The 27,187-nt window shown below is 35.8% G+C and overlaps 1 protein-coding gene across 2 annotated transcripts in view; it reads left to right on the top strand.

Moving 5' to 3' along the window:
- LOC144977584 (uncharacterized) overlaps positions 1–25,517 on the top strand; it is a 43,104-nt gene extending 17,587 nt beyond the window's left edge. For both annotated transcript variants that reach the window (XM_078922968.1, XM_078922961.1), the window contains 11 exons: positions 10,403–10,510; positions 10,730–10,826; positions 11,944–11,993; positions 13,019–13,100; positions 13,917–14,002; positions 14,659–14,853; positions 15,128–15,220; positions 15,825–15,942; positions 19,264–19,400; positions 23,302–23,387; positions 24,371–25,517. In XM_078922968.1, the coding sequence (XP_078779094.1) occupies positions 10,403–10,510; positions 10,730–10,826; positions 11,944–11,993; positions 13,019–13,100; positions 13,917–14,002; positions 14,659–14,853; positions 15,128–15,220; positions 15,825–15,942; positions 19,264–19,400; positions 23,302–23,387; positions 24,371–24,908 (1,590 nt within the window). In that variant the 3' untranslated portion in view covers positions 24,909–25,517. The remainder of the gene's footprint in view (positions 1–10,402; positions 10,511–10,729; positions 10,827–11,943; positions 11,994–13,018; positions 13,101–13,916; positions 14,003–14,658; positions 14,854–15,127; positions 15,221–15,824; positions 15,943–19,263; positions 19,401–23,301; positions 23,388–24,370) is intronic.
- Positions 25,518–27,187: the final 1,670 nt, after the last annotated feature.

A 27,187-nucleotide genomic window follows, 5' to 3' on the forward strand; every position in this document is an offset into this window, starting at 1 on the left:
GAGAGAGAGAGAGAGAGAGAGAGAGAGAGAGAGAAAGTCAGTAACAAACAGAGAGCGAGAGAAATGGATGCAGAGAGATATATTTTTAAAAATAAATAAATAAATAAGAGAGAGAGAAGAGAGAGAGGGAGAGAGAGAGAGAGAGAGAGAGAGAGAGAGAGAGAGAGAGAGCGTTTTAACGTGTATTCATTGGGAATGGGAGGGAGGGTGGGGTCTTTTGAGACAATAAACAATGTGAGTGAACCATTGTCTACTATAAAGAAGTCACTGGAGTGAACCCAAAGAAAAAGGGGAGGAGAGTTTAATAGCTGACAATTGACCACAAGGGGTTGTGATAACGAGTGGCAGGTCCGAAATAACTCGACGTTGCAACTCAAACAAGAAGATTCAATTATATGATTTCTTGTAAGTCATTACAAATTAAGCCCAACTCCTCTTCAAGCTGTCATCTGACTCAAAATGGAAACAATGCAACAAATGATTTGACCAGTCCCATTTTTAAATTGCAATCTCATTGGTCAATATGTTTCAGATTGATTGACTTTGACTTCTTTTGAAACGAAGGGCTTTCTTATACTATCCCTACCTATTCTTTGCTCCACCCCCTCTCTTCTTTTCCCCGTTTGTTTATCTACCAATCTCGCTCGCTCTCTTTGTCTCCCTCGTGTTTCTTTCACACATACAAACACACACATAAACACACACACACACACACACACATATATATATATATTTATATCTTTATTCTATTAAGCTCCCGCCCTCTACAATGCACAAGCACTCTCTCTCTCTCTCTCTCTCTCTCTCTCTCTCTCTCTCTCTCTCTCCTCTCTCTTTCTTTCTTTCTTCTCCCCTCCCCACCCCCCGTTCGGGGCGGAGGGTCGTATAATAATAATAATAATAATAATAATAATAATAATAATAATAATAATAATAATAATAATAATAATAATAATAATAAATAATAATAATAATAATAATAATAATAATAATAATAATAATAATAATAATGATAATAATTAATAAATAAATTACCGTGTAAAATGTCAAAAATTAACTCCCTTAGTCTAACCGCATACTCTATATAGAATCGAACTAATGACCTTCACATCCGACAGCAGTAGTGACATACCACAACGCGTGTGTTTGACCCAGCGACATCTAAGTTTGACCTCGTCCGTTGGATGTTAAAAGTGGAAATACCTGCTTTTAACAACTGTTTGGATTGCAGTTCTTATATCTTTGACAAAATTATGCGCCCGTGATTTGCAGACACTGAGTTCAAAATCCATCTAATCTATGACATAAGTTGAAATATTCACGTATTACTTTCCACCAGATCAACATATCAAGCTAGCTATTTAGTGGCTGATTGGTGGGCAGAGGGGCGTTATAAACAAGTAATAAAAATGAAAAAAATAAATAAATAAAGCAAAACCTTTACAAAACTTTATACAGCTGGCAATAAAAAACTGATCCCCTTACTTGTTGGTCGGATGCTCAACCAAACATTTAACTTAAGTATACTTATTTTTCATTCATTTCAACTAATTAGTGTGTGTGTGTGTGCGCGTTTGTGTGTGTGTGTGCGTTTGTGTGTGTATGGGTGTCGGTGTGACTGTCTGTCCAGGCGTTTTTTGTTTAGTTGTTTTTTTTTTGTGTTTTTTTTTTTTGTGTGTTTTTCTTTTAATCGTCTTCATATCTCTCACTTTCCACACATCCTTCTATTTTTTGTCCAAACTTTTGGAGAAGGTAGTACTGACACAATTATTATCTCATCTTAAGAACAACAGTTCAGTCAGCCTACAAACAGCAACACAGAACTGAAACGGCGCTTCTTAAAATCTTTTGTTATATAATGCGGACGCTAACAATATCAATTTATTATGCCTTTAAGATCTTTCAGCTGCCTTTGACACCATTGACCATTACATTTTGTTAAGAAGACTAGAAAATACGTAGGCGTAAAAGGAATTGCCCTTAAAACGGTTTACATCATACAAAAATGTATTTAACAGGATCGATGGCAGACTGTCGTGGTGAATGGTATTCAGTCAGAACAAGTTTTACTAAACTTTGGAGTGCGGTCTTGGCCCTCTCCTTTTTTCTGTATATAAGCACCCCCTTTCTAGTGTGATATCCAGATTAAATCTGAGTTATCATTTTAATGCTGGTGATACGCAAATTTATGATTCAGTACTCCTAAGTAATTTACAATTCTTAATACAACGAATTTCGAGCTGTTTTAATGAGATTAAATCTTGAATGTACCATAACAAGTTAAAATTAAATTATAGTAAATGATAGTAAAACTGAGATTTTAAAGTGTGGAAGGCAAATAATTCACCTATTTCTCTCGGAAATAGCACAAAAGAATTTTCAAATAAAGCAAAAAACCTTAGCGTCATCATTGATAAACATCTTTCCATAACAAGCTGCTACGTGAATAACACCATAAATCTATGTACATAGAAATGAATAAAATAAGCAAAATTCGTAATTTTATATAGCAGAACTTTTAATTAATTCCCTTGTTTTATCTAAATTGTACTATTGTAACTCCCTGTGGGCGAAATTAGCTAAAGACAAAATAATTTTTCTGTTCATCTTATTAGCTCATAATTTCGGCACCTTTTAAATTTAGTAAGAATGGTGTCGCCTATTTCATTCAGTATAAATGTACCAACATATTTCGTTCCATTTCATGCTTTTCGTTTCCTATGACAATGAAGATATTGATTTTAAAACAAAAAGGGATTTGTGTGTGGGGGAACATACCCTATTTTCCAGCTATTCTTAGGTTTAATTCACTATCACTCACTCACCCCATATCGTTGTACAATGACAAAACCCTGATACACAATTAAAGTCTAATTTGCAAGATAGCCAAAATCATCAATACGCGTAAATTAAAGTTATGATGCTTAATAAAAATAGACATCTTGAAAAAGGAGTCAGGGTCTAAAAGATTGAGGAATAGTCTAATGTAGTAATATTATATCAGAGTCACGCCTACAAACTTGACTTGTTTGATCTCGGCAAGCGAGCGCCACAGCCGATAGATCCCCTCACGCCAGGTCAAACACACTTAGCCTTGCCTCTCACTTGTCCGTGATGGCGAGTGCTCGCCCTCGCTCTGCCCTAACCAACAAAAGGACAGTATCTGGGCTGACCCAGATCCAGCCAGTTTTGCCGCAATCGACACATTTAGTTTTTTCATTCATAACTCTTTAATTCTATTACATAGTGGAAGTCTTCTAACATTAAATAATAGCTGATGATAAATTGCGTTTTTCTGTTAGTCGGCGATTTCATTGACGTAATATGTTGCGTAATATTTTGAGATACTGTTCTTTCTTGGTTAAAGCCAAGCAAATAACTCTACCTGTAACCAACAAAAGGACAGTATCTTATACGACCGTCTCACATACTGTTCACCCTGGTTAACCGCAACGCAAAATGCCTCGTCCGTATTCACCAAAAGAACAGTATCTCGGTTAAGAATATAGCAAAATACGAATAACTCGATCGACAAACGTTTCACGTCAGCGAGGGCGAGCACTCGCCATCACGGACAAGTGAGAGGCAAGGCTAAGTGTGTTTGACCTGGCGTGAGGGGATCTATCGGCTGTGGCGCTCGCTTGCCGAGATCAAACAAGTCAAGTTTGTAGGCGTGACTCTGATATAATATTACTACATTAGACTATTCCTCAATCTTTTAGACCCTGACTCCTTTTTCAAGATGTCTATTTTTATTAAGCATCATAGCTTTAATTTACGCGTATTGATGATTTTGGCTATCTTGCAAATTAGACTTTAATTGTGTATCAGGGTTTTGTCATTGTACAACGATATGGGGTGAGTGAGTGATAGTGAATTAAACCTAAGAATAGCTGGAAAATAGGGTATGTTCCCCCACACACAAATCCCTTTTTGTTTTAAAATCAATATCTTCATTGTCATAGGAAACGAAAAGCATGAAATGGAACGAAATATGTTGGTACATTTATACTGAATGAAATAGGCGACACCATTCTTACTAAATTTAAAAGGTGCCGAAATTATGAGCTAATAAGATGAACAGAAAAATTATTTTGTCTTTAGCTAATTTCGCCCACAGGGAGTTACAATAGTACAATTTAGATAAAACAAGGGAATTAATTAAAAGTTCTGCTATATAAAATTACGAATTTTGCTTATTTTATTCATTTCTATGTACATAGATTTATGGTGTTATTCACGTAGCAGCTTGTTATGGAAAGATGTTTATCAATGATGACGCTAAGGTTTTTTGCTTTATTTGAAAATTCTTTTGTGCTATTTCCGAGAGAAATAGGTGAATTATTTGCCTTCCACACTTTAAAATCTCAGTTTTACTATCATTTACTATAATTTAATTTTAACTTGTTATGGTACATTCAAGATTTAATCTCATTAAAACAGCTCGAAATTCGTTGTATTAAGAATTGTAAATTACTTAGGAGTACTGAATCATAAATTTGCGTATCACCAGCATTAAAATGATAACTCAGATTTAATCTGGATATCACACTAGAAAGGGGGTGCTTATATACAGAAAAAAGGAGAGGGCCAAGACCGCACTCCAAAGTTTAGTAAAACTTGTTCTGACTGAATACCATTCACCACGACAGTCTGCCATCGATCCTGTTAAATACATTTTTGTATGATGTAAACCGTTTTAAGGGCAATTCCTTTTACGCCTACGTATTTTCTAGTCTTCTTAACAAAATGTAATGGTCAATGGTGTCAAAGGCAGCTGAAAGATCTTAAAGGCATAATAAATTGATATTGTTAGCGTCCGCATTATATAACAAAAGATTTTAAGAAGCGCCGTTTCAGTTCTGTGTTGCTGTTTGTAGGCTGACTGAACTGTTGTTCTTAAGATGAGATAATAATTGTGTCAGTACTACCTTCTCCAAAAGTTTGGACAAAAAATAGAAGGATGTGTGGAAAGTGAGAGATATGAAGACGATTAAAAGAAAAACACACAAAAAAAAAACACAAAAAAAAAAACAACTAAACAAAAAACGCCTGGACAGACAGTCACACCGACACCCATACACACACAAACGCACACACACACAAACGCACACACACACACACACACTAATTAGTTGAAATGAATGAAAAATAAGTATACTTAAGTTAAATGTTTGGTTGAGCATCCGACCAACAAGTAAGGGGATCAGTTTTTTATTGCCAGCTGTATAAAGTTTTGTAAAGGTTTTGCTTTATTTATTTATTTTTTTCATTTTTATTACTTGTTTATAACGCCCCTCTGCCCACCAATCAGCCACTAAATAGCTAGCTTGATATGTTGATCTGGTGGAAAGTAATACGTGAATATTTCAACTTATGTCATAGATTAGATGGATTTTGAACTCAGTGTCTGCAAATCACGGGCGCATAATTTTGTCAAAGATATAAGAACTGCAATCCAAACAGTTGTTAAAAGCAGGTATTTCCACTTTTAACATCCAACGGACGAGGTCAAACTTAGATGTCGCTGGGTCAAACACACGCGTTGTGGTATGTCACTACTGCTGTCGGATGTGAAGGTCATTAGTTCGATTCTATATAGAGTATGCGGTTAGACTAAGGGAGTTAATTTTTGACATTTTACACGGTAATTTATTTATTAATTATTATCATTATTATTATTATTATTATTATTATTATTATTATTATTATTATTATTATTATTATTATTATTATTATTATTATTATTATTATTATTATTATTATTATACGACCCTCCGCCCCGAACGGGGGGTGGGGAGGGGAGAAGAAAGAAAGAAAGAGAGAGAGAGAGAGAGAGAGAGAGAGAGAGAGAGAGAGAGAGAGAGAGAGTGAGTGCTTGTGCATTGTAGAGGGCGGGAGCTTAATAGAATAAAGATATAAAATATATATATATATGTGTGTGTGTGTGTGTGTGTGTGTGTGTTTATGTGTGTGTTTGTATGTGTGAAAGAAACACGAGGGAGACAAAGAGAGCGAGCGAGATTGGTAGATAAACAAACGGGGAAAAGAAGAGAGGGGGTGGAGCAAAGAATAGGTAGGGATAGTATAAGAAAGCCCTTCGTTTCAAAAGAAGTCAAAGTCAATCAATCTGAAACATATTGACCAATGAGATTGCAATTTAAAAAATGGGACTGGTCAAATCATTTGTTGCATTGTTTCCATTTTGAGTCAGATGACAGCTTGAAGAGGAGTTGGGCTTAATTTGTAATGACTTACAAGAAATCATATAATTGAATCTTCTTGTTTGAGTTGCAACGTCGAGTTATTTCGGACCTGCCACTCGTTATCACAACCCCTTGTGGTCAATTGTCAGCTATTAAACTCTCCTCCCCTTTTTCTTTGGGTTCACTCCAGTGACTTCTTATATAGTAGACAATGGTTCACTCACATTGTTTATTGTCTCAAAAGACCCCACACTCCCTCCCATTCCCAATGAATACACGTTAAAACGCTCTCTCTCTCTCTCTCTCTCTCTCTCTCTCTCTCTCCCTCTCTCTCTCTCTCTCTCTCTCTTATTTATTTATTTATTTTTAAAAATATATCTCTCTGCATCCATTTCTCTCGCTCTCTGTTTGTTACTGACTTTCTCTCTCTCTCTCTCTCTCTCTCTCTCTCTCTCTCTCTCTCTCTCTCTCTCTCTCTCTCTCTCTCTCTCTCTCTATCTCTCTCTCTCTCTGTGTTTCTCTCTCTCTGTGTGTTTCTCTCTCTGTATGCCAGTCTCTCTCTCTCTCTCTCTCTCTCTCTCTCTCTCTCTCTCTCTTCTCTCTCTCTCTCATGTAAACAACAACGCGATAGAAAGTTACAGTGTTCCTCTATGATGTCATGTTACGGATGACGTCATTGGCGTTGGCGACTTATGCGTCAACCAATCAAATCGTCACCAACAGTTTCGCATGGTATTGCTCGCCATACGGCGGCATCTTCGTCACGCCACTCGTTGACGCCACCGCATGCTCACGGACACCGTCAATATTTACGGGGCGTACTACGGCCGTCGGAGATACTGTCCTTTTGTTGGTTAACGATGGGGTTGAAATAGGATACTGTTTCAAGCAAATTTTTAATTGCCTCTAATTTAAAAAATATTTGAGTTATGATCATTCTGACAACTTTGTAAGCTTTCCTATGTCCCAGAGATTCGATTTAGTAAAAAAAGTGATTTTATGTTTTTTTGAGAGATACTGTCCTTTTGTTGGTTAGGGCAGAACGGGGGTGGGGAGGGGGAAGAAACAAAGAGAGAGAGAGAGAGAGAGAGAGAGAGAGAGAGAGAGAGAGAGAGAGAGAGAGAGAGAGCTTGTGCATTGTATAGGGCGGGAGCTAAATAGAATAAAGATATAAATATGTGTGCGCGTGTGTCGGTGTGTGTGTGTTTATGTGTGTGGTTGTATGTGTGAAAGAAACATGAGGGAGACAAAGAGAGCGAGCGAGACAGGTAGATAAACAAACGGGGAAAAGGAGGGAGGGGGTGGAGCAAAGAACAGGTAAGGATAGTATTAGAAAGCCCTTCGTTTCAAAAGAAGTCAAAGTCAATCAATGATGGGAAACATATTGACCAATGAGATTGCAATTTAAAAAATGGGACTGGTCAAATCATGTGTTACATTGTTTCCATTTTGAGTCAGATGACAGCTTGAAGAGGAGCGGGTTGGGCTTAATTTGTATGACTTACATGAAATCATATAATTGAATCTTCTTGTTTGAGCTGCAACGTCGAGTTATTTAGGACCTGCTACTCGTTATCATAACCCCTTGTGGTCAATTGTCAGCTGTTAAACTCTCCTCCCCTTTTTCTTTGGGTTCACTCCAGTGACTTCTTATATATTAGACAATGGTTCACTCACATTGTCTATTGTCTCAAAAGACCCCACCCTCCCTCCCATTCCCAATGAATACACGTTAAAACGCTCTCTCTCTCTCTCTCTCTCTCTCTCTCTCTCCCTCTCTCTCTCTCCCTCTCTCTCTCTCCCTCTCTCTCTCTCTCTTATTTATTTATTTATTTTTAAAAATATATCTCTCTGCATCCATCTCTCTCGCTCTCTGTTTGTTACTGACTCTCTCTCTCTCTCTCTCTGTGTGTGTGTGTGTGTGTGTGTGTGTGTGTGTGTGTTTCTCTCTCTCTCTCTCTCTGTTTCTCTCTCTGTATGCCAGTCTGTTTCTCTCTCTCTCTCTCTCTCTCTCTCTCTCTCTCTCTCTCTCTCTCTCTTTCTCTCTCATGTAAACAACAACGCGATAGAAAGTTACAGTGCTCCTCTATTATGTCATGTTACGGATGACGTCATTGGCGTTGGCGACTTATGCGTCAACCAATCAAATCGTCACCAACAGTTTCGCATGGTATTGCTCGCCATACGGCGGCATCTTCGTCACGCCACTCGTTGACGCCATCTCATGCTCACGGACACCGTCAATAGTTACGGGGCGGAATACGGCCGTCGGAGATACTGTCCTTTTGTTGGTTAACGATGGGGTTGAAATAGGATACTGTTTCAAGCAAATTTTTAATTGCCTCTAATTTCAAAAATATTTGAGTTATGATCATTCTGACAACTTTGTAATCTTCCCTATGTCCCAGAGATTCGATTTAGTAAAAAAAGTGATTTTATGATTTTTTGAGAGATACTGTCCTTTTGTTGGTTAGGGCAGCGCTGACGTGAAACGTTTGTCGATCGAGTTATTCGTATTTTGCTATATTCTTAACCGAGATACTGTTCTTTTGGTGAATACGGACGAGGCATTTTGCGTTGCGGTTAACCAGGGTGAACAGTATGTGAGACGGTCGTATAAGATACTGTCCTTTTGTTGGTTACAGGTAGAGTTATTTGCTTGGCTTTAACCAAGAAAGAACAGTATCTCAAAATATTACGCAACATATTACGTCAATGAAATCGCCGACTAACAGAAAAACGCAATTTATCATCAGCTATTATTTAATGTTAGAAGACTTCCACTATGTAATAGAATTAAAGAGTTATGAATGAAAAAACTAAATGTGTCGATTGCGGCAAAACTGGCTGGATCTGGGTCAGCCCAGATACTGTCCTTTTGTTGGTTAGGGCACTACAGTCATTCGTGTATATTGTGAATAATACAGGGGACAATACACAACCTTGAGGAGCACCAGTATTTGTAGTTATACAGGAAGATTTGTTTTGCCCTAATTGAACATATTGTGTTTTATTGAACCAAAAGAAAACTCTCTATACTAGTGGAAACAAAAAAGATCTGAAAACAAAACAAAAAGAGATAAAGAGGGTAATATCTAGTTGTAGAGATAAGTACAAAAATAAAATTGAAAAATGCTTTTCTTCTGGGGATATAAGGGACACGTGGCGGGGGCTTAAAACTGCTGTGAACTATAATCACAATATCAATTTTATTCTTTGTGGCTATGTGGTCTTGTGGTATGATACTCGCCTCCGATCAAGAAGGTCCAGAGTTAGAGTCCCGCCCTGAGCGGCGCATACTTGAGACCTTGGAAAAGGCTCACATTCCCATTGTAAAATGAGTACCTGGTCGTTATCATCGTTGTCTCTTCGAAACAATTATAATTTCGTGTGTCTCATCGTACGTTTTAGTGTTGTTTTCGGAAAGGGACTAATCGTAAAGCGCGTTCAACACGTTTATTGGATATTGCGCTTAATAAATGCTCGGGGTTTTAAAAAAATACCATTCGTTTATATTACATTAAACATTTGATGAAATAGTTTGACCCTATGACCTGCTGTGATTGCTAGAAGCAGAAATTCAGTCAAAACAATTTGTCTTAATAAATGACTTCGTATACATCATAAATTTCTTGATTACCCCCAAATTAAATTGGATGTTTAGAGTCCCGTGTGGCCGGTTCATTACTTTACACAATGCATTTTTTTCACGGCCAGAAGAATCTCCAGAATTTGGCCTAGGTACTTAAGCCAAATAATTCGGAAAATTAATTGTGACCCACCGTGTCAAAACGCTATTATGTCTGGATAAAACTATGCCTATATACAAACCTTGAACTAAAATTATAGGAAATAAGACCTTTTGTGGTTTGTACAATGCAAGACATACTATTCATTCGCCGCCAAAACGAACAGAAAGTTTCATTTAAGTGTGTATAAATTCAATTTTCTGCACCAGCTCATCCCGACATAATATCACAATCAGATGATTGGTCACAATTTGACTTTCAGCTTATGTTGAGATAAAGATTATTTTTTTTTCAAAATAATTAAAAATTTCCCACGATGCATTAATTGTGAATATCATAATTCACCTTCCAATTTTTTTCTTTGACACTCTTCAAACCAATTTTCTATTAATTTAGTCAAAATTAATATTATTGTCTTTTTTTTCTCTCACTTGCGTTCTATTTCAGATAAACTCAAGGGTTGAGGAGGTTGACATATCTCATAATTCATTGCCAGCCGATGCTATGTATGGCTTTTTAGAAGTCATGGCCTCCAAGATGACTGTCACAAAACTGGTACATTAAAAAAAGCTCATCTCATTGACTAATATTATTATCACATTCAAAAGAATATTCAAAACAATATTCTACAATTTTACATGAACGTATTCTTTACTTTTCTATCGATTGCATGATGTAGGAATGCTATAAGTTTATCTTTCAAAATGGATTTATAAATCAAATGTGTCACCAACCCCCCACTACTACTTTTATCTTCTCCTATTGCTTACTCAGGTTCTTCGTGGTAACAGGTTGGATGGTGAAGACTGTGCTAGAATGGGGAATGAACTGCTCAATAACAACGATTGGATTACACATCTAGACATTTCCAGTGAGTTTTGACAATCAATATAAAGAACAATGATTGGATTACATATCTAGACATTTCCGGTGAATGATGATAATCAGTATAACTATCGATGATTGGGTTACATATCTAGACATTTCCGGTGAATTATGAGAATCAGTATAACTATCGATGATTGGATTACATATCTAGACATTTCCGGTGAATGATGATAATCAGTATAACTATCGATGATTGGATTACATATCTAGACATTTCCGGTGAATGATGATAATCAGTATAACTATCGATGATTGGGTTACATATCTAGACATTTCCGGTGAATGATGATAATCAGTATAACTATCGATGATTGGGTTACATATCTAGACATTTCAAATGAGTTATGACAATCAGTATAAGTAACAATGTTTTGATTACATATCTAAACATTTCAGGTGAGTTATGACAACCAGTATAAATATCAATGATTGGATAACACACAAAAAATATAGACATTTCCGGTGAGTTATGGCAGGAAGTATAAAATTATAAAATAGATCATTTTCCTCATTATCCGATCGGGCTTACATGACAAATTTAAAATAGCAAATCAAATGACGAGAAGATAGTCGTAAACTTTTTTTTTTGTGATTGACACATTCGAATCAGTAAGGTCTATCTACGAAAACGCATAATGAGTGATAATAGGGAACAAAAGTGTGATTTCAAAAAACTGGTTCCAATATCATTGGATGTGTAAAATTACCCTTCCGGAGGAGTGGATATATACCTTGTGTAATTGATCTTCTGTTTTCAGAGTTATAGAATCTTAATTTCTAATCTAAAAAAAGCTAGTCGTCAACAAAAAACAACCATCCTCGTTCTTTTACTTCTCGTAATCCTAAGTAACTTTCTATACATCCCGCTACTAATAATATAGTTATGTCACCTTTTCATTCAATGCATAACATATTCATTATTAATCTTCCGAAAGACTGGCTACATATACACTTTCAACAAAAGAGTAGGAGGTGTGACGTCACGACTTTTCTCTCCCATTGTAAAGGATCATATCTATGTCAGTTACGTCTTCTCCATTGTAAACTTATCCATGTTCACATTTTTAAAAATATTTTTCCTTTCAATTTATTTATTTCAGACTGCATGATCGGTGACAACGAAATTGCAATTTTAGCTCAAGGAATACAAGTAAGAAATAAGCCGAATATTAAAACTGTTGTAATAAATTCAATTGAAATTTCTTCACATCAATCAATGGAATGCGATTCTCGCTTGATGTGATAATAACTATATTTCATCCAACAGAGAAATAATAAATATGAATCATATCATGATGACATAGGTTCCTCAGTGACCATGCAAAGGTAGTCAGATGACTTCATACTGTCTGCTTTCATTTTTTTGTTTTCAATTTTTTTTTTTTTTTTTGTTATTATTATTCATGTTTTATCCGATTTTACGGCGTGCATTTATTTGCAGGTGTGATAATCCAAATTGTTTTGAGCTCATAGTTGCATGATACTCTCAAACCAAAGCAAAGTATTTTCCATTACATTAGAGGGTTAGAGAGTCCCTATAGATCAGTTGGTAGATACTGGCTTCACACTCAAATGAACCAAAATCGAATCTTGGTGAAATCTATATTTTTTCTGACCTCCCTGTCCACCCAGTAGTGATTAGGTAGCTAGGTCTTCTTGGATCTGGTTGGAAGTACTTTGCGGTAGACTAGCATCCTGTCCAAAGAGTAGCAAGCAATTGCTATTGTCCGTTTCATGCTATATAATAAACTTCTGCTCCATGACCAAATAGTTCTTAAGGATCACAACAATGTTACATCAAAACCATTAAGGTTTTCTGATGGTGGACCTGCTCTGTGTTCCTATTTAAAAAAACACATTTCAAATATCGGCCGATTCAAATTACCATTATCTTGTCAAAACCTCTCAAAACTGGGACTTTTAATGAATATTGATGTTTGAGAGTTTTTGCCAAGACTTTAACTCAGTGATACTTGAAGGACTATAGCCACAATAATAAAATTTATTTGAATTTATTGTTATTTTTAAAAATATATTTTTAATTATTTTTTTTTGTTTATTTTTCTATCAGAGTAGATATAGCAGTGCTAACCTACTTCTTGTCAACTCTCTTTTTATGACATTGAATGTGCTGAATAGTATTGTCTTATTTACCGTTCGTTTCTTTTTCCTTAGGATAACCGGTATATACACACTCTCAAACTGTCCAAGAATAAGATCGGTTTAACAGGAGCTCTTATACTAGGGCGTGGTCTTGGTAGGTCAACTTTTATAATGGTTGATATAATCCGCACCACAAAACCGTACAAGATTATAGTGGTGATGATTTTATAATAATAATGATATTGATGATGATGGTTTATAACATTATCATCATAGTCATCATAATCATCACCATCATCATCATTATCAGCATCATCATCATCATCATCATCATCATCATAGTCATGCCTGTAATAATGATAAAGATGATAAGAATAGTGACATAAGTAGTAGTAGTAGAAGTAGTAGTAGTAGTAGTAGTAGAAGTAGTAGTAGTAGTAGTAGTAGTAGTAGTAGTAGTAGTAGTAGTAGTAGAAGTAGTAGTAGTAGTAGTAGTAGTAGTAGTAGTAGTAGTAGTAGTAGTAGTAGTAGTAGTATAGTAGTAGTAGTAGTAGTAGTAAGTTAGTAGTAGTAGTAGTAGTAGTAGTAGTAGTAGTAGTAGTAGTAGTAGTAGTAGTAGTAGTAGTAGTAGATAGTAGAGTAGTAGTAGTAGTAGTAGTAATAATAATAGTAGTAGTAGTAGTAGTTAGTAGTAGTAGTAGTAGTAGTAGTAGTTGTTGTTGTTGTTGTTGTTGTTGTTGTGGTTGTTGTTGTTATTGTTGTTGTTGTTGTTGTTATTGTTGTTGTTCTAATAGTAGCATTGTCGTCGTTGTCATAATTAACATCATCATGATGTTAACTAGTATCGTATCGTAAGTGTATATAAAACAGATTTTTATTTATCTCTGCTTTATAAAAAAAAAAGTTACAAGCGACCAAAAACTATATTATTTCTTCATGTTTACTTTCACTTCTTTCTTTCTTATTTCAGGTATAAACGATGCAATAAAGAAATTGGATCTTAGCTGGAACCAAATAAGGGGTGCAGGTGCTGTGGCCATCTGTAACTGTCTGAAGGTAATTTTTAAGGCGATGTTAATAGGAAGTTTTGTGTTTTTTATGTTTTTTCTTTCTTTTCTTGGGAGATGATGGTTATTTCTTCTTGTTTTTAAATTAGTGTTATTGCTGTTGTCATGTTTAGTTGTTTATTTGTTTTGCCTAGTTTTTAGTTGTTTCTTTCTTGTTTGTTTTTTTATTTGTTTTGTTTTTGTATTATTTTTTTAGCTCTTTTTTTGTATTGGTATGTTTTTGTTTTATTAATTTTCCCCATGTTGTTTTTTTTCTCTGATCCCAAGGTTGCAATGAATTGAAATCATAGACAAGCATTTGCTTAGATGTATCAAATTTAAAATTAAATACTGATCCTCAAAATGATATGAAGGAGGAGCAGGTACTGAGACTACAGGCATTAAGTAGAGTTTATGGGACATTCCGAGTAAAACGAAATTAAAAGATGTTTGGTTGTTATTGGTTCAAATCGTGCCAAAATAGCCCTACTTGGCGTTGGAGATAAGATTAACTCACTGCCGTTATCGTGTTCCATGAAGTTAAATTATGTTACAATCGTATCTTTCTCTATTTTCACTGTCATTGCTTCCTACAACTCCTACTGATTAATGTAAACAGGTCGGTCTTCCACATTCATAACATGTTGCTTTCATTTATCCCTACAGAAAAACAACAGTATAGAGTGGCTAAACCTGTCGTGGAATGGAATTGGCTTTGAGGGCAGCCTGGCTTTAGGAGAAGCCATCCGAATCAACAGAAAACTTAAGTATCTGAATCTAGAGAATAACAGAATAAATTGGGATTGTGCTCCATATCTTACAAAGGCTTTGATGGGGAACAAGACGCTGGAAGTTTTATTGGTATGTCGTCATTGCTAGTTTTCAGAGAGTTGAAATTGATCTTTCCAAATGTAGCTTTTGAGATAGTGATTGATGGAAAAGATCCGGTATTTGACTCATCAGTTTGATTCAACTGGTTTGTCATACGAGTATTATTTAATTTCAAGGGGTCAAAATGTGACATCCCTTGGTTTTCAAACGCATGGTATTTGATGTGGATGGTGGTGTGGTTGTGTGGTGATTTTACAAGTGGTTATTGATAATAGTTGTTTTAACGATATCTGTTTATTGACAGATTGGTCAAAATCCAATATCAATGGAAGGCTGTGAGGACATCATCCAGGCCTTGAAAAGAACTTCGAGTAACGTCAGAACACTGAGTTTTGCGGTGAGTATCCATTTTAACCTTACTTAAATTCCAATTATATTTTACAATTATCAAATAATTCTAATTTGTTTTATAAACATATTCAATTGAGACAGATCGCCCAACTATTTGGGTTACAAACAATTATCAGATTGATATAGTGATGTTGATGGCTGTCATAAGGTTATTCTATCTGGGTAGGGGGCAGGGCAATCATATTACTATAGATGCCACATATTGCTTAAACATTGTCAGAGTTTGTAAGTATGATTATTTCAAAAAGCAGATATATAAGTAATAAAAGGTAAAATAATTAGATACAGACACTTTTAAAAATAGTCGAAATTCTGTTTTGATCTGTTTTGAATAGAACGCATGTTAAATCTTAAGATATATTTTGTCATTTCCCATTGCATCCTCGGTCTTTTAATCGTTAGGAAAAATTGTATCATATGAAACTTGATTTCACAGATACAGCTGATCATTTTGGTGATTTTTTCCCCTTTTGCCTGAAAAATGAATAAATAATTTCAATATTCGATAAGTTGATGTATTTTGATAACCAAGACGACACCATGCATAATCTTATATCATCAACTGACTCTCTCGTTTTCCCACCTGTCAGGGTATTCCTATCAACACAAGAATTGCTCTAATGGCAACAGACATTGCCAAAACTAGGGAGTTTTCAATGGACCATGGAGGAGTTCTTACAACTAATGACGTCATAGGAAACCATCGAGGTAGATTGATGTTATGCCATAAATAATATTCGCTTTGAATGTTAGGGGCACTAGAGATAATATTGTCAACGTGACCAAAATGTTGTTAAGTGGGCGAGGTTAGTAGTTTGGAGAAATTTATACTGAGAAGTAAATATCAATTTGCATTTGTGTATTTTCACCAATAGAGTTACATGATCCTTCCAGCTACCCAAAACAATTCGATTAAGAACAATGCGTGAGATTTGTATCAAATTTATATATTTTTTAACTTTTTTGTTGGAAACCATCATTGGTTAAAAATTGGTCTGTAAACAAAGAGACAAAATTTATTTTAATCCTAATCTCTAACATTTTATCTGGTCATTTTAAACGTCGGCCCTCTCCAATAAAGAGCTGTTGAATAAATAATGAATATGTTTATATCGCATTCCGTGGACTTTCCGTGCTTAATTTGTTTCATAATACTTCATCGATTCCCCCAGATGGCTAGATGGAACAAACGTTCTATTTCGTTAGGTCGTCCTCTTTTTTTTTGTACCAACAATCTCACAATATCCATCACTGTCCATAGCAAGTATTTATATAATATACCTAAGTCAAGTGAGTTGGTGTGCAAGATGCTTTACCCAAAACACAAGGTCGGATCAGAAATTTGCGATCATTCTCATCCATCTGATCATAAACCGACCTCAACATTGCTTGCCTGTTGTTACGGGATGGCATACGTTACCACTGACCTACCGATGCCACTATGACCATCTGATCTCATTTTGTAACATAAAAATACAAGATGTTAAAAAAAACATTAACCAGGATTGCTGGCTAAAATCTAAAGATCGTTCATCTATTTACTCTATAGCTTGGCAGAATTATTCGTAGTATACTTATCTCTTAATCAAGATAGCATTTTAGTCCTCGAAAAACATCTGTTGTGGACATGTGAACACGTATCACTTGTAGTAAAGATGTAGTCTGCATGTGATTGTTGTCTTGTCAAATTTCTTTATAAAAATCACTAAATAATGATAGGATGTTGTCTTAGTTGTCTAGTGGGTGGTCAACAATACATGGATGCTTTCTGGTTTATTTTCATTCGTTTATTTCTTTCATCATCTATATCATCAAATCGTTATTTAACGGTCATTAACGTTCATTTGTAAAGTTATGCTGATTCTTAATTGTGAACAAAAATTCGGCAAATGTTTGAGATTGTGCATTCGGCTTTAGATCTTAAAAGGCCAACATAATTTTTCCCTCGTGAAAACGCAAAACAAACGGTTTTATTAACACGATTTGATGATGCAATTATGATTAAGAAATGCCCTGTTATATAGATAGAACGAAGATGACGTCACTCAGGTCTTTGTTATTGTTTTTTTTTTTTTTTTCTTTCTTTCTTGCCATTCATGTTTATGAGTAATTCTCACTGAACTGTATTAATCAGACTATGAAAGTTAATGGTTACACATAGTTTTGTGTGTTGGTTCGTTATACTTCCGGATGGTAATATTCTTAGCCAGGCGCACACTATCTATAACTGTGTTTGCCAGAAACATTAAGATAGCCTTGTATTGGGTAATCATAATGCATCTATCCCCAAATATAATCAAACACATTCCTGTTTCCTACTTTCCTGTCACACGGAAAACTACCCCTCAAAGCCTATCGACAGACAATGTTATTATTAAACTGGATATTTTTCTATGAAACTTCAATTTCAAACGAAAAGCGATATATCCTTAACTCTCATCATTGATTTTATTGAAACTTTCCTTGTTGATCGAATCTTTTCTTCGTGTATAACCATGTTATATTTCCATAAATTAGAAGAATACTTCTGCAAGTGTCCTTTCATCATTAACATAAACTTCAATGTCCTACTATTGAAAAAAGATAAATGATTTTTATTCAAAAGGTCTCATTTTCATCTTTTCATAGTATCAGCCAGTGGTCTAAAAAACGTGAGACTTATTTTGGAAAGTTTACAAGTTGATCTTATTATTTTTTTAAAAAGAAAATTACATAAATTTGTAAATTTAGTAGTTGTATAATATTCACCAACATGTAATGTCTAAACCGAAGTGTGCTCATTTATAAACTGACAACCCAAATCGTTGTAAGGGAAAAACTCTCGAACTTTCGCAAAATCATTCTTCATTACAATAATGTCAAAACAATCCCATAATTGCCTTACCTGCTCAACGCTTCATAAAATTACAAGCACTATTTTCAACTTTTCAAACACGGAATCACAATCCCAGTAACTAAAATTATGGATTTAGTTATGAAGACTTGATATGTGTCCCACTGTCTCAAAAGAGTATTAAGTCGGGATGATAAGAACCATAAAAAGGTGAATTTAGAATCTAAACAAATTAGAAATATGAACTTTGTATTTTTTAAATGGAAGATATTTAATTCGTTCTCCACCATTACAAATAGAAAATAATAACCTCAGATTTTACCCTCGAGGCTGTAAATCAATATCCAGGAGCTGAATTTTACCGACATATACCGCTTTGAGATGATGGGCGACATATTTGATTTTTCAAGTGAGGTTTTAGGAAATGATTCATAACATGAAGATTTTAAAAATAATTTCTATTGTGAATTTGCGGCTATGTGGTCTAGTGGTATGACACTCGCTTTCGGATCGGAAGATCCTGGGTTCGAGCCTCGCGCGGCGCGTAGTTGAGTCCATGGAGAAGGCTCTTTAATCACATTCTCTCACCGTACTCAGGTGTAAAATGAGTACCTGACCGTTAACAGCGTTGTCTCTGTCCCAAACATTTGTAATATCGCCTGACAGGCGTCATGTCTCGTCCTACATGTTATGTGTTGCTGTTGGCCAGGGACCTCTTGTAAAGCGCTTTAAGCACGTTTAGTGGATATTGCGCTATATAAAAGCTCAAGCTCAAGTTGAATTTGGACTAGATACATTGAATACCTATGTGTAAAAATTGCGATTTTAACCCTCTCCTTACCAGCCATAGGAAAAGCATCTCATTTGTTACGATACAGCCAACATTTTTCTCATTCTGATTTCTTTTGTAAATCAAACAATTTCAATTAAAAAATTGTTCTTTGTAGTTATAAAAACTGAACATTGTGTTTTAGAGCTCGTTTTACTAGAGCAAGAACTTAACATGTGATGTGTGAGTGAAGAATAATCTGATTCCGTGTTGGTTAGTTGTGACGTTTTGGAGAACATTCTGAAGATGTCCGGTGAGGAGAGAGTTAAAACGAGATTACCATCCAGAATTAGTCTCATGTCTATTTGACCTTCCGATTAAAAATCTTTGTTCACTTTATTAGTGATAATTCGCTGTCTTCTTGCAGCGACCCGGGAAGATCCGTTCACGTTGCTGATTCGATACTTGAGTATGATGGGAATCCGGGTAATGGATCTGTTTCGTATGTTTGACAAGGACAACAAGCTTCTCGTCACAAGAGCCAAGTTTATCCAGGGACTCAAGGTAGTACCTAAGACTGAATATAATGATATTTGAAATGTGTAATGGCTTCTTAGATTTGCTCTTACATGAGGTTCCTGAATCAAGTAGGGACAATTTGTCTAGTTCTCGTATTTTCATAACTAATTCAAGAATACAACGCCATGCTTTTTGTGGCCTAATGGTAACGATTTGAGTTCTAATCCCTGTCTAAAACCCTAGATGGCATGTCTTGGATATGCACCCATATTCTCGTCCAATCGGAGATCTTATTAAAATTAGATAAATATAACCCACTCCCACCTCCGTGTATAAATAAGCTTTCTGTCTAAATATACATACATATAGTACACCTATTAAAAATATCACACTTGTATTTTTTTATTATTATAACGTGAAATGCAGATTGCCCAGGAAGAAATTGATATGTTTTGTGGTCATAAGAAAAGTTCTCACTTTTAACTGTAGTCAAAGTAGGCATAATACTTAGCTGCTAAAAGCTGTGGACTGTAAAAAGTAGTAAACAAAAATGAATATAATAATTTCAAAACGGAACAAAATACCAAACACGGAACGTTTCGGGCTCAAACCCCTTCTTCAGCCAACAACAAAAGCAATAAAGACATGTTATATTCTTTACTTTAAAAACGAGATAGACGACAGAGGAATATCTAGCACGTCTTTTCGGTAAGTATTTAGATCTTGGAATTATTCCAGTCTTAGATGTGCTCAATATTTATCTGCATCTATCTGGTTTTTAAAGTTCTATATTTATGTTTTTTTAATGTTTTTGTTGTGGTTGTAGAAGGGTTTCGAGCCCGAAACATTCTGTGTTTGGTAATTGATATTTTGAAGTATTATATTCATTTTTGTTAATCGCTTTTAATTTGGAAGGCAGCTCTAGCGCATGCTTTTGCTGCAATTCAAGATTGTTGTCTTAGCCCATCACTTACATTTTATTTTCATTACATCTTATAGATGTGGTCACATGAATATTGCCGTAAAGTATCATTCACTTATCATATCAAGTTAATTATGACTTTCTTGGTTTTTCTTATCAGTTTGATTGATATTATTAGATAAGAATTTGAACTCAAAGCATAACCATTACACCACAGAAGTCACACGAGCTACGACATTATATCCTTGGGCAAATCTCCTGGCACATTACTACGCTTGACTCATGTGTGAATAAAAGAGAACTATACTTTGTTTATATTGGTATTCAGACTTTCAAATTTTAAGTGTGAATTTTCTCTTGCCTGTGTCCACTGGTGTCTAAGAAACTTCCTTTCTGTCATAACAGTAAAAGGATTACGCTGAAAAAGTGCCACGTAATAATGATGAATGGCCTTGACAAGCTCACTGGCCATCACAACACTTCAGTTTTGTTTTTGTTTTTTTGTTTTTTTTTTGTTTTTTGGGGGGTTTTTTTGGGATTTTTTTTTTTTGTTTTTTGGGGGGTTTTTTTGGGATTTTTTTTTTGTTTTTTTTTTTTTTTTTTTTTTGGGGGGGGGGGGGGGGGCAAAGATTCACCTTTGCGTCGCCCATAGTGGGGCTCGAATGAGAGACCTACAAGTCCGAAGGCGCTTATTTGTCTTGTCTTATAATGTCTAGCAGATACAAAGCTACCCCCCCCCCCCCAATAATTTTAAAAATAACTCCGCTGCCATCAAGAGGCTCGTCTGAGGGATACCGACTTTAAAATTATTTAATGTATACAAACGTCTCTCTCGTACAATAAATTTAAATGTTCTTACTAGCAAGCGATTGTTGTGTTTAAGATCACACTCACAAGCACTGCTCCTAGATGTCTATATTATCACAGGAATATATGTATCTATATGTATCAATGTAGTATTTTTTTAACTTCATTTACGCAATCAAAATAAAAATGCTGTAAATGATTCATACTTGTTTCTGGATTCAAAAGAAAAAAATAGACCAGCCTACGAATATAAATTTAATCATATTTGTTATTGCTCATTTATCATTCTTGAATGGACATATCAGACTGAATATCTTCCGTCAATCTATCTAATATTTTCAAATATTTTTTAATAGCATTTTATGGATGGTCGTAGTTTAGAATAAGGAAAAAGACTGGAGACGTTTGCTTAAAGCAGTGTAATAAGATGCTAAATAATTTTTCAATGATGATGATGATGATGATGATGATGATGATGATGATGATGATAAACTCTGCATTAAAATAAAAGCCTAGTATTTAATTAAATTCAACTGTCGTTTCCTGAAACTTCGTCAACCTTTATGTATACAAAGAATGTAACAGAGTTATACGCTTTTTAACATTTATAAACCATGGTAAGGGACTGGATCAATATAAAGATGATAGAAGACATAATATCCAAGTTTGATGTGTCGTCTATTTAACCGCTAGGGGTTTTTTTTCACACCAAGATGGAGCCTTATCTCATTGGTATCTCGGGATTCCAGCATATCTCAAATGAAATTCTGCCCCAGCAGTGGCTTTGTGCAAGAGATGTTAATTCAGGGGGGGGGGGGGCACTTGTATCAACACAAATGAGAAATAGAGGGTTTGGAAAAGTGTCAAAGACCCCGCCCTCAACGTGTGGTCTACTAGATCTCTCTGTGTCTTTTTTCTCATGGAGTATATTAAAGACATTTTATTTCACCAATTGCAGCAAATATTAAAAGTATGCAAAATAGAAAAACGGTTGCAATAGACGGAACCCATTGACCTGTGTTTAGGAAGAATTGTCTTATCGGCTTTATGTTGTCCGTGTGCCAGAGGTGGCCAGATTGGGAACATGAAATAAAAACTTGAAGCTATGTAGGTCCTACACGTGTCCAATCTATTGTTCTCTATTATCTTTTTAACTACTAGTGGAGACCCGCAATGTTTGCGGAGAAATAAAGGCTATTACGAAAAGGCACTTATAAATTTTAAGTATTAGTATTGTCGAAATTAACAGAGATGGATCTTTTGAGCCATCAACTATCAATATCAAACCAGTAATAAAGTTTGTAGCTGAAATGAGTCTGGCAACAGGACGACCAGACGGCAACAGCCTCTTATGGTTCTCACACTACTATGTTATGAAGATCGACCCAATCAGCAAAGTCCGGTCCGCACGCGTGCACCGTCGCGAACCCGCCCGATAGCATCGTCACAACACACTGTTCAACTAGATGCTCTACCGTTTCGGGTTCTTGCCCACATCCGGTACATGTTGGACAGGTGGAAAGTCCCCACTAATGAAGCGCACTTGCTGTTAGGCAGCTCCTCGACCGAAGCCGATTCGCAGCCACCCAGTGTCTCCTCTTACTGGTATCAAAGCCTGGCAACTTCTCACAAAGCTTAGAGGACGGCGATTTTCAACATCAAAGGACTGACCATTATATCCCATGAGGTTTTATAAAATCTCATTTGAGTCAACCGGTTTTATAATTACTCAGAGGTCTGCAAGTTTCTCAAATATTGAGCAGTAAAAAATAATTGTATAATATAGATATAGATTTGCCAGTAATTATATGCTCGTTGACAAAAAATTGATAAGAGCTGTACGCAACAATTTTGACTCCCAACCCTGTTGTTTTTTTGTTTTTTTTTTTTTTTGTTTTCTTTTAAATAATAAATAAATAATAATAAAATTCCCTTTATTCGTCCCATAGGGGAAATTTGACTTTAGGGTCTATTCAAAGGGAAGACTGAAATAACCCAGGCGTCAACCGCAGTGCAGCGCCGCAAAGTGACTCGGATGAGGTGACTTGCTCAAGGTCAAACAACAAGGCGGGTAGTCGAACTCTGTACCTTGTGGGTACGAAGCATAGACCGTACCGCTGAGCATGATCATACATTTGCATATTTCTTGTAGAAATACCGCCATATAATTCCCAATGCAGATTTTATTGCTCCTTTCCTCTTCTTCTCCGTCTACAGCGGGTCCGCGTCCCTCTGGACGACGACGACATTCTGAGAGTGGCCAAACGCCTGCAGTCAAACAAGCGTGGATGCATCAGCTATCAGTAAGTGCTTTAGAGTTTGGTTCCACTTTGCTCTATGAGTCAGGGGTAACGAGGCATGTTTTTTTAATTTTTTTTTCTGCCATGAAGAGAAAAAAAATCTGGATATCACGGTAGCCGTATAAACACTAATGGTGATTGGTTACATGCTTTTTTTCCCGGGTTTTAAAATCTTTTTTGTTTGTTTTTTTTTTTTTTTTGTTTGTTTTTTTTTTTTTTTTTTTTGTTATTTATTTGTTGTTTATTTATTTTATTTTATTTTATTTTTATTTTTTTTTTTTTTTTTTTTTTTTTTGGGGGGGGGGGGGGGGGGGGGGTTCTTTTGTTATTGATGATGACGACGGCGATTCCCATGCTGACCATGATGTTGATGTTACCAATAGCGATGATGATGATGATGATGATTATGATGATGGTGGTGGTGGTGGTGGTGGTGGGGAGCAGGAGAATAAAGAGAAGAAGAAGAAGAAGAAGAAGAAGAAGAAGAAGAAGAAGAAGAAGAAGAAGAAGAAGAAGAAGAAGAAGAAGAAGAAGAAGAAGAGGAAGAAGAAGGAGGAGGAGGAGGAGGAGGAGGAGGAGGAGGAGGAGGGAGGAGGGAGAGGGATAAAAGAGAGATGAGATATGGTAGGTTTTGTATGACGCAATTTCTTGCAAATGGATCCATTTTTCCCCGCCAGATTATCCAGTAGTGATAAAAAAAAAATAATTATAAATGGAAAGGGTGTAATATATGAACCCGTTTAATGCATTGTAGTTGTTAGAAAGTGGAACGTGGCGTTTCACACCTAGATTGGATAAAAATTGGAACCTATTACGTTGATTGCTTGTTCGTGCTTGAATTTACTTTTGTCATGGCAAAAATAGGATTATATTCTTTTCATAAAAACGATAAAAGCATCTCAACTGTTGTAGGTGTTTCAGTAAATCAATTTGACCTAAAGTAAAATTGCATACTGGTGACCTTTAACAACTTGTTTCCTATTCAGGGAATTAGCGAACACGGTGAGGAGTCGCATCAGAGAAGAAAGACTAGAGGACAGACGACTTGAGATTCTCTCCAGAAAAAAGCGTGAGGAGCGTAAACGTATTTTGCAATCAGATAAACCGGTGACCGGTACAACCAACGTCAACTTTCTACCAAGTCTCTACAACATGTATGGACCAGAAAAGGCGACGCAATCTGGAAGATTCTCTTCGCCGATGGGCTTATTCGGCAGCAGAAGAGGTTCAAATCTAACCCCATTACCCATACTGAGAAGTCCCAGAGCAGCTAGAAAGTCCGCGGATAGCCGAATAAAACCTCTGTCGGCAATGATGTCTCGTAGTGGAGTAGTCTTCAATAATAAAAATGTTGTTTTGGCTCGCTCTACGTCAGTGGCGTCGAATCTTAAAGTTGTAAGAGACGAAGAGAGTGACGGTGGTGGTGCTGGTGGTGGTGGTAGTGAGTCGTCAACTTCTTATGTGAGTCAACTAAAGAGGCACCAAAGTGGTCGGGATTTTATGGGGACACACAGAGAAGTATAAACTTGATATAAAATCAACTAAGGTGGAATAAGTCGGGAGAGTTGTTTTTAATGATCTATAAAATTTAATTGCAATTTTTTCTCTCTTAATCCGAAATTGTGTGTGCGTAAAACCATGATTGGTTTAGTTTATTCTTGTGTTTATATGAACTGAAGATCGCAAGTGTGTCTGTAACTGAGAGATAGAGAGAAAGAGTGAGAGACAAACGAGATAGAAACAAGGGAAAGAGAAAGAAAGAGAGAGAGTGTGTGTGTGTGTGTGTGTGAGAGAGAGAGAGAGAGTGAGAGAGGGAGAGAGAGAGAGAGAGAGAGAGAGAGAGAGAGAGAGAGTCTGTTATAACTCCCATGGAAACTACAACCTGATAATCTTTTAAATATACAATCTCAATTCAATTCTCTCTGAAGAGGCAAATTAAATGGGTTTAAAAACACGATGTCTAAAATGCAAGATTATGTAGGCTACCAATTGTTCATTATTCTATCCTTATTCATAAGTCAACTCGATAGCCAACAATGATGTTCACATAACAACAAATGAAGTGAGGAAGGAAAACAAAGACAGCAAGAGTGCAGAGTATAAGAAAGCAAAACAAAAAATAAATCGAAAAAATCCTGAGCATTTACATAGAGTAATATCCACTAAACGTGCTCAACGCGCATTACACGGGGTCACTAGCAACAGCAACACTTAACATGTAGGACGAGACATGTCATCTGTTAAGGGATAATTACAATTTTTTCTTCCCGACAGAGACAACGCTGTCAATGGCCAGATACTCATTTTACACCTGGTTACGGTGAAATAATGTGAGTGAAGACCCTTTTCAACGGACTCAACTATTCGTCGCTTAAAGCAGGACTCGAACCCATGGCCTTCTGATACAAAAGCGAGTTTCACACCACAAAGCCAAACTATCAATGACGTCAACAGTCCGCGATCAGTAGAAATAAAAGCAGATATCGACAGACGTTTGTGACACTATTCTAATCCACATGTCAACTGGACAGCCCAACAATGTTGAATCTTCTTCCATTGGGTGTCACCATCACCATCAACTCTGTCCTGCTGGTACATCCCATAGCAAACCTGCCTACTACTACGAGAAATTCGTAAAATTACGATATTTCGGCTCTAATTTCAGAACTTCATAAGCATCTGTAAGACATTAAAACTTGTTGAAAATTAAAGTTGATGCCAAAGTAAATCATTTTATGGGTTTTGAAGTGTTATTTAATCATTGTGACGGTAAATTGTTGATCTATAAAATTAACCATAGCGACTATTATTTTCATCTCCTAACAATTTTTGAATTTTCAATTTGGCAGATATCCGAATGAACAAGATAGAGAGTATTACATTTAAAGTCACAGTGATCAAAACTATTCTACTTCCTACTCAGTGTATAATCATTTAACTACCTCAATTCTGGAAAATTACGTATTTAAAAATTTGGTCATAAAACTCGTCCTTCAAATATCGATCGATTTAATTTGTCTTGGCAAAATCTCTCAAACCTGGGATTTCCTTATTGTTGTTATCATTATATTTGTTATCATTAGATTTATCATCATCATTATTTATATGGTGCTGACAACGTTCAGTAGTACAAAGAAGATACAGAAAACAACGTAGATTCAGAGCTTGACAGTCTGGCATTGTCGATTGTTATTATCCAACACAAAATCTATTTCTTCCCTTGTTAGGTGCATCCCTGTATGTTGAGCTTTAGATTCTTAAAAGAGATGTTATATGGCAACCCTACAACTGTTTTACCGAAAGTAAATATTATCTGAAAACGTGTGTATGGAACTGTGTCATGCAAAGCTGAGATAAAATATAAAAAGTAACAATCCCCAAAAAGTCAGTCTGCCTCGACTGAGGATCAAACCTCAGACCTCCTGGTTACCAGTCAGACGTTCTATCCATAACACCACAGAGGTTACCTGATAGTTGGGACGATTTAAGGCTAACTTTCACTTTTTCATTTTCCTTGATACAAATGGTAGAAGATCCAAGGAAGATTCACATATGGTTTAGATAAAGGAAATAAAAAGTCTTAAATTTTACATAAACTATACCTATAGTTTATCTAACATATTGCTCATGCTTGCATTGGCCAGACATCCTCATTCTGAATCTAAAAGGAACACCTCAAAAAGGATGCACACCCTCACGAATCGGATCCAAATGAAGTTTGACCACAAACAGGATGTTCGTATTAAAAAAAATATATTTTTGAATAAATAAATAAATAAATAACTAAATAATGAACAACTTCC

Source organism: Berghia stephanieae, chromosome 1 (genome assembly GCF_034508935.2).
Source record: "Berghia stephanieae isolate SIO BIC M18660-M18661 chromosome 1, UCSD_Bste_1.3, whole genome shotgun sequence".
Classification (NCBI taxonomy): domain Eukaryota; kingdom Metazoa; phylum Mollusca; class Gastropoda; order Nudibranchia; family Aeolidiidae; genus Berghia; species Berghia stephanieae.